Consider the following 9,039-nt stretch of genomic DNA (forward strand, 5'->3'; position numbering starts at 1 on the left):
TAAGACACAAAATAATACTTTATCTTTAGCAGTACCCATTGCAAATGATCAGCCACACTCTACTGCTGCACAGCAAAACTTGAAGAGAACAATTGTTGAGCTTTATATAACTTAAAACTGACAGGGAGAAATATTTAACAAGGACAGGGCAGGGTGATCAGGACATGAAGTGGCAGGGGTCTTGTTTTGTCCTGCAAGGATTTTTTTCCTGCAGTAATGACATTGAACATAACTGCCTGAACTTTACATAGCTACTTACCAAATAAATAGATAGATAAACATTAAATATTGATTTGACATTTATGTGAAAAAAAAATGGAAGTGCACAAGTCACAAGTGAGACATGAAACAGTTACGCAGTTTAGCTGTCATTATATAAAAATACGTGACTACAGAATCCTGCATTGGCCATCAGTATTCCAGAAAGCCATGTCAGAAGCACTAAGAGTTTTGTCAGTGGCTAGACAATCACAGTTTCACCTTTTCACCTCTGATGTTTCAGACCTGCATGGTAGACATCTTCTCTGCAGGCTGTGTGTTTTACTATGTGGTATCTGAAGGCCACCACCCCTTTGGAAAGTCCTTGCAGCGGCAAGCAAACATTCTGCTGGGTGCCTACTCGCTGGAATACTTAGACCCTAACAGACATGGTAGGACAGAAAGACATCTTCATGCATTCAAAAACACCAGAGCTCATTTTGGGTCAGTTTGTCAAATTTTTTATCATGCATGTGATCATTTGTGCTGTTGCAGAAGATATTGTGGCCCGAAACTTGATCGAGCAGATGTTGAGTATGGAACCAAAGAAAAGACCCTCAGCAGACAGAGTGCTAAAGCATCCCTTCTTCTGGAGTCTGGAAAAACAGCTGCAGTTCTTCCAGGTTAGTTAGTCTGTCATCCTTCATTTAATCAGGTTTAAATGCATCTTTAGCAAACAGTACCCTGCCCAAGAAGACAGCAAAAGGCACAACAACAAAGGCTGCATTTACACTTGGCATTAACATGCGATCACTGCAAGCCGATCAAGCAGATCGGATCATCAGTCAATCAGAACACGGTGCGTTTACACTTGGCAACATCAGCTGACTTCTCTATCTGGACAACATCCGGATACAGGTCACATGTTAATGCCAAGTATAAACGCAGCCAAAGTAACTTTAACAACACCAAATCATCTAAGATCATTTCTATTTTTTCTGTAAATTTATAATTCTGTCTGAACAGAATTGTTTACATAAAAATAGTTAAAGGGGTCATGAATTGGGAAATCAAAACTTCCTTGATCTTTTAACATATAGGAGGTCATTGTAATATAAAAACCTATTTTAAATTTCAGAACTCAAAACCTCCTCGATCCAAAAACAGTTTAATTGATGCTGCCACTATGGCTAATTTTCTATTCATCATTATTTTCATTAGGTATGATTAATACAGCAGCACTAGACTGCTTGCACTTTAACACAGGGTGTCTGCGGTGTCTTAAAAAGTAGGGGTGCTCCGATTGATCTGCTACGGATCACTATCGGCCGATAATCACGTTGGAATGTTTGATCGGCGGTCTCTAAAAAGGCCGATCTCCAAAAACCGATCTCCAGCTGATGACGCTGCTGTGAGAGTTTTGGCATGACATGCAGAGCCACCGTCTCGTCTCTGTCCGGCGCAGGTGAAATAATTATAATGCTGAAGGTGAGGTACTCACCTTCATATTTCTTCATTAAATAACTTATAAAGTAATTTGAAAACCTGGTTTGAGACGTAATTTCACAAACAGCGTGAGTGAGTCGCCAGTCGCACGCGCACTCTCTCTCTCAAAATACGCAAATGTCTTCAAATCACCACACGTCACGTCTGTCTATAAGCGAGCTGCACAGTTGACACAGGAATTGTCACTTGCACAATTGAGGCAGCGTCACATCGTCACTAAAGTTTATAAATTGCATTACTTTTTAGTTTTTGCCAGCGTTTAATCATTCAGCGCTCGCGCGCTCTCCTGGAGACCGTGCGCTCATGCGCACTCACATAATGCCAAGTTCACATTATTCCGTTTGCAGTGCATGCGTGGTGCGTATTTTTTCCGTGCTCATGTTAACGGATTAAAGCGTTCACTGCACACAGCTGCGGACCGGCAGTGCGTTCAGGAGCGGTGCGTCTGCACTGCAGCAGTGCAGAGATCGTTTCTGCACCGAGTCTATTGCTGCGCTGCAAGCGCTGAATTAAAGTGACAGCGCATTTTTTGTAAATAGAAGGCTTTAAAAAGATCGGTATCGGTGATCGGTTTCGGCAGATACTGCTGTCTGTGATCGGCCTCAAAAATCCTGATCGGAGCACCCCTATTAAAAAGTATTAAAAGTTGATAAATCAATTTAGAGAAAATTAAGGCCCTTAAAAAGTATTAAAAAGTCTTAAATGACATTTTCCAAGGTATTAAATTTTGTATCATCTTTTCATTATGTATATTTGTCCGAATAATGGGGTTCTGTGTAGTTTATTTATGGAATCCCGCAAGATTTGACATAATCTGTTATGGCGCTCACTGACTGACTGCGCCACTGTGTGATAGCGCAGGGCTTGTTGATCCCGCTCTCCCTGAATTTCTGACCATTACCGCATGCGCCGATCTGCTCCCGCGATTTTTGTGTCCGCTCCCGCAAACATTCTAATATTGTATATAATTTCCGCACATCAGGGCGCCGCTATCAATATGTGGGGTATTTAAATCCCTTTTGAATGAGCGCTCGCAGTCGCAGTTTACTTTCACTTTCGATTTCGCGATCGCGCGCACACTGTGTAAAGGTAGCACATCTTTATATTTATATTTGTCAATGAGCGGATCTGTTGAGGAGCAAATCCTCCAACATCTTGTCAGTTATCTCTCCTTACTTTTGACAACGTGATCAGTCAAATCTGACTTCTGCAGCTCATGTTGGATGCAGGGTTGTTGTTGTTTTCCATGAAATTGGGCTGCTTTTAAACTGTTGCCATTGGTTGATTTTCCCCAGTGGGTTAAAGGTTTGAAATCTTGCATAAATAACATTTGGTTGAAATGCTTGTACTGAAACATTTTGCATTCTACCTGTAATAAAACTGTGCTAAATGTTTTGGGCCACACTAGTAGGAAGCATTTGAGCTGTGTTTATGATAAATGTGCATAACAGTGACTGTAAAATATGTATTTTAGGGATGGAAATTACATTTTTATATTTGGGACATGGTAATTGCGCTACTTTGGGCTGGTTATTTTTTCACTGGCATGGGCTTGGGATGCTTAATTAAAATAATGTAATAGTTGTGATCATTATTTTACCTTTCATGATCATTCAGACTTGATCAGGTGCAGTACTGACACTCTGTCAAGTCTGCATCAAATCAAGCACTCCGTAATCACAGGTAAACTGTCTGATCAGTCAGATGTTTGTCATGAGAAGTGTTCCACAAAACAGCTATGGTTTGCAGACAGTTATAAGAGTTGATGTGACAAATACATCTTTTGAATATACTGTGTGAACTCATTGCCCCGTTAGCTCGGAGAGCTTTATTTTCCCTACTCAATAAGTTTTGTCAGTTGTTTTGTTTATTGGTCTAATTCTTGTTTCTTGGGTTGCATTGGTTAGTCACTAAATTAATTCTCTTGTGCTTCGTTCCCCCCTTCTGAATTAAGTTGTATTGATAAGGAGTTATCACAAAGTAAGTCTGTTTAGTTGTGCTATCTTACAATCAGTATATAGTAAATGTAAGTTAAAGTGTCGCCGATGTAACCGGTTAAAACTTGGAGTGGCGATGAGGTCTTAAAATGTATGGAAAGAGTCTTTGTATGTAATAAAATGTGTATTTCCATTACAGGTTTAGGTCTTAAATTTCATATAAGGTGGTATTAAAAAGGTCTTAAAAAGTATTAAATTTAACTCCATGATTCCTGTATATACCCTGTAACAGATCAATGCTTCATCTTTTATTGGTTTCCACTGGCATATGTAAAGGGAGAGTTACAAAAACAGGATAACTAGAATGAAAATAGATTTCCATTAAGTTTTCCAGATGTGGTAGAGTTCTTACATGTGGAAGAACATTGTTTCTAACATTAATGTTAGGATTCTGACTCGCGTAGTAGTTCTGTCTCAAAATTGTTGATTTCTGTTTATGCATCAATAAATCAAGCCATCAACTGAATGGTCAACTTCAAATTTTTTCTTTTAGTAGCATAAAAAAACAACTGATATTTAAACTGATTAAATTATATACAAATAGAGACGCACACCCCTTTAAAACGGTGTTTTCAAATCAGAGGGTCAAAAACAGGTTATAAAATGACCATTTATTTCTAAAGTATGACAATTTTATGTAAAAATCATACTAACATTATAAGTGTTTATCACTGCTTTAAAGAAGTTTTTCTGAGAAACTTCGCTAAAGATGAAAGAAAAATAGCAGCAGGTTCTTCTAGAATGCCTAATAAATGGCAGAAATTTTTTTTTTTGCACTGACAGGATGTGAGTGATAGAATTGAGAAGGAGCCGTTAGATGGACCAATCGTGAGACAGCTGGAGAGAGGAGGACGGGTGGTGGTCAAAGGCGATTGGAAGGAACATATCACAGTGCCTCTACAGACCGGTGAGCACTACTGCAATTTTGTTTACTGTTGGCCTTTTTTCTATCCATTTTTAATTCTAAGAGTTTGTAATTAGTTAAACCGCATGCTGTTCTGTCATGATTATCTAGTTTTATTCTTATTTGAATCTTTAATGTGACACGTTTGCTCTGCAAACCATTCAAATGCTAATTGTTGTTCTTCAGATCTTCGCAAATTTCGTTCATACAAAGGCGGCTCGGTCAGAGATCTTTTACGTGCCATGAGAAACAAGGTACGTTTGTTAAAGAAAATCAGTTTATTGATACTCGGCACAAATAATAGCAGATAATATGCACGATATTAATGGAAAAGTAGCATAAGAGAGTAGAAGGAACCAGTGATGGGTCATAAACGATCCGTTCATTGCGTCTGTCACGTGACAAATGAACGAAAGATTCGGAAGGTAAAGTAATTATTTATGTTCCCTGTAAATTATCTTTGAATGCATTATAATGATTTCATAATTCGGAATATGATCAAGATTGCATAGGTGGATGTGTTTGGGGAATTTGGCTGTTAAAATTATAACATTTAAAGCCACTTAAATAAATGAAATGACTTGATTAAAGATTTGTTCATTTTGATGAACGAGATTGAACGAGAGCGTCAGTAAAATGTTCCGAACTTCTCATCACTAGAGGGAACACTAAGTTCCTTTTTTTAATAAATGAAATGTAGTTGTTTTGTTAGGTATTCCTATTTGTCACGTTTTACATTTTTGATATCAGGGTGTAACTTGTACAAGTAGAGCAAGCAGAATTCTGATGATAAAAAAATCAAAAAGCTACTGTTAAACAAGCAAGTACAATAATTTATTTGTATATTTAAATACACAGCTAAAATAACAGTTTTAGTCCATCTTGAAAATATAACATTTCACGTGATTAAACTCCTGTTTCTTCTGTTTGGGTTAGTTCACCCAAAAATGAAAATTCTATCATTGATTACTCACCCTCATGTGGTTCCAAACCCGTAAGACCTTCGTTCATCTTCAGAACACAAATTAAGATATTTTTTGATGGAATCCGAGAGCTTTCAGACCCTCACATAGACAGCAAGGGTCCTTACACGATCAAGGTCCAGAAATGTAGCAAGGACGTCGGTAAAATAATCTGTGTGACATCAGGGGTTCAACCATAATTTTACGAAGCTACGAGAATACTTTTTGTGCGCAAAAGAAAAAAAAAAGACTTTATTCAACAATTCGTCTCCTCCACGTCACCCTGGCGCCATTTTGGAGAGTATCCACTGAACGTAAACGGCGTATGCTGTTCTGTGTCAGCTGTGCCACGCGGATATGTTGTTTTCGTTCAGATCAAAGCGTAAACTACATAAACAGGACCTTGATCGTGTAAGGGCACTTGCTGTCTATGGGAGGGTCAGAGAGCTCTCAGATTCCATCAAAAGTATCTTAATTTGTGTTCCGAAGATGAACGGAGGTCTTACGGGTTTGGAACGACATGAAGGTGAGTAATTATAAAATATATTAAAGTGCACATAAACACACACAAAACTCAAGTACAATCACAGCGCTTGCGGTCTGCGTAGAAATCTGCTGTTAGATTTTTGGAGAGGTGCACATCAGGCTACAGCGTATGGGTGTGCGTCTATGCGTAAGCTATGGCATGGGTTCGACGCCGAAGTATAAATCAGCCTTAAGCGCTGAATGAATGACAGGCTTTCTGTTGTAACATTGTGCAAGGTAAATAAGGGTGAAATCTAGTGGAGAAGACTAATGATAAGATTCTCGTTAATCAGATCTTATTTTAAATGTGTGCTGAAATAAATCCTGGAAAAGATCGATTCGCGGCTTTTGATACGATTAATCGAAAAATCGATGCTCAGACTTAGTAATTAATGACACAATTTTCATTTTTGGGTTAATTAACCCTTTAAGCTCAAATTGTCTCATATTTATTTTGTCGTTGTTTCCTTTAGAAACACCATTACCGAGAGTTACCCGATGGAGTCCAGGAAACACTGGGATCCATTCCAGATGAATTTGTCTCCTACTTTACCTCCCGTTTCCCTCTTCTTCTGTTGCACACACATCTGGCCATGCGTTTCTGTGCTGTGGAGCGACCTTTCCTGCCTTATTACCACGCTTCTGAACTGCTGACACACCACACAGTAGCACAGTGTGTGCCACAGGCTCCCCCCTCACAGCATTGCAGTCCATCAGTGCTCTCAGGCCTGTCATCGTCCAGTCAGATATCAGCAGCTCCACATGAACTGTCTGAAATGGCAGTCTTACCTGAGATCACCACAGAGCACATACAGACAGTCCCGGTGCCACCCACACTGTCCACACAAAAGACTGGAGCTCCATAGTGCCAAGTAGAGAGACCCTTGATGGATGGACCCTTTTCGGACACATTCCAGGGATGAGCCATCTCCCTGTGTGGATGCAGTCTGGGCCTGCAGTGTCCGGGCTGTGTCGCCACAGAGGCCGCCATCCCATCTTTAGTGCCTTACAATGCTCATTTTAGACAACAGCTCTTGACTGAGTGATTTACAGATTCCTGGCGAAGATGTTTTGGAGGATGCTGAAAAAGATGGTTTGGGTTGTCAGTGGTGTGCTCACAAAAATCTGCAGTCATTCCTTCCATTTGTCAAGTATAATGTGATTGGAAGGCGAGGGATTTTTGCTGAACACTTGAAATGAACGCAAGAAATTCTACTGTGCACTGTTGAGTCGTGCTTGGTGAGAGAGAACATGCTATTGAATATATATTTTTGTACATATTTTGATCATTGATAATCGGTTGAAGTGGCCATTGTGCCTTTTTAAATGACACTGTGCAGTGTGAAGCTAATGATTGTGGTTTCGCCTTTTGTCTTTGCTGCTGAAAGCTGTTAAAAGGACTAGTTCAACCAAAAATGAAGAGAGGCATCATTTAGTCATCCACACATGTACAGCTTTCCGTGGAACAGCAGAATGTTCACTGTTCTCTTCTGTACAGTGACCAGCTGCTGTGAAGCCCCAAAAATACCAAAAAGCATCATAAAGTAGTCAACTTGTGTGAAGAATAATCTAAAGAATCGAAAGAAAAAGTTATTATTCACTGATAATCTCCTTCTGCACTGCATTTCTTAATTCCCATTCAAATATGTCCTGTGAAGACGTCACACCATATTTGACATCAATGAAGCCAAAGAGCATTGGTTATCACGTATCATATGTGAAAGCACAAATCAAATTTGTGAGCAAAAGCTATTGTATGGCTTCGGGAAGCTAAACAGTGCTCAAGCCATATGGGCTACTTCTATGCATGCTGGTTTGAAACGAGACGTAAATGATGACAGAATTAAATTTTTGGGTGAACTGTTCCTTCAAAGTCTCTAATATGGAACCAACTGTATGACATTACCGGTATTATGCTTTCAAAAGTTCTGGATATACTTTCATGACAAACGTAATATCCTGTATTGTGCTCATAATTTCAGTCATTCAGTCATGCACTTTTATATTTTGGTATATTTCAGCAAAACATGGTAAACTCTATGAATTCATTCCCTTGGATTTTGGATAGTGTGATTTAGTTGTAGCTTTCAGGTGATTCTCTTAAATGGTTCTTATGTAGGGAAATAATTCAGCTATTTTCTTGGTTTTAATGGATCCCTGATTCAGAAACTATGGGGCTGTTGTTAGGATATACCAGGAAAAATGTCTCTCCTAGGCCTGATGTTGGTCAGATGTTCAGTGCATATACAGCATTGTAACATGCATGCCGTTTTGACCTGAAATATTCCAGATGGAGCTTTTATAATGTTACATGTTTTTAATGTTCCATATTTTTAAATGGCTCATTTTGAGGGAAAAATTTAAATGCAATGATGCCTTTTTACATGTAGTGTTAATAAAAGCTGCTATTGTGCAATGCCAATTAAGGTATGAGTGCCAATAGTCAACCTTTTTGGCAAAGGCTATTTTCATTAATTTCACCCACCATTGCTCAAATTATTTATATATAACATGTTACTTCTATTTAGGCATAGTGAGAATAGCATCTATCACTATTTGAACTTAATATAAACACTTTTTAATACTTGGTGCAAACAGTAACTACTAACTACTACCATAAGTGTCAATTTTTCGAAATTGAGATTTATACATCATCTGAAAGCTGAATATTCGTATGAAATCAGATTGGATTCATCGACGAGAATTAGTGTTATGATAACATATCTAGTGATAATTTAGTTTTTTGACCATTTTTCATGCTCTTTATATTATTCTCTTGGTTAATAGTTCAGAACAAATCATTTTGAATATAATTGGTAACACTAGTTTATGGACCATTTCTCACTATTAACTAGCTGCTTATTAGCATGAATATTATTCATGCTAATAAGCATGAGTAATATTCATTATTACATATTTTTTAGAGTCTGGGGAAGATTTACTTTGT

The 9,039-nt window shown here is 38.4% G+C and overlaps 1 protein-coding gene across 1 annotated transcript in view; it reads left to right on the forward strand.

Moving 5' to 3' along the window:
* Positions 1–8,682, forward strand: part of ern1 (endoplasmic reticulum to nucleus signaling 1) — a 37,216-nt gene extending 28,534 nt beyond the window's left edge. Inside the window, exons 18-22 of the mRNA XM_016504063.1 lie at positions 503–650; positions 754–881; positions 4,485–4,608; positions 4,792–4,859; positions 6,566–8,682. Of these exons, the coding sequence (XP_016359549.1) occupies positions 503–650; positions 754–881; positions 4,485–4,608; positions 4,792–4,859; positions 6,566–6,958 (861 nt within the window). The 3' untranslated portion in view covers positions 6,959–8,682. The remainder of the gene's footprint in view (positions 1–502; positions 651–753; positions 882–4,484; positions 4,609–4,791; positions 4,860–6,565) is intronic.
* Positions 8,683–9,039: the final 357 nt, after the last annotated feature.

The sequence above is a fragment of the Sinocyclocheilus anshuiensis genome, unplaced genomic scaffold, assembly GCF_001515605.1.
Source record: "Sinocyclocheilus anshuiensis isolate Anshui unplaced genomic scaffold, SAMN03320099.WGS_v1.1 scaffold498, whole genome shotgun sequence".
In the NCBI taxonomy this organism is placed as follows: domain Eukaryota; kingdom Metazoa; phylum Chordata; class Actinopteri; order Cypriniformes; family Cyprinidae; genus Sinocyclocheilus; species Sinocyclocheilus anshuiensis.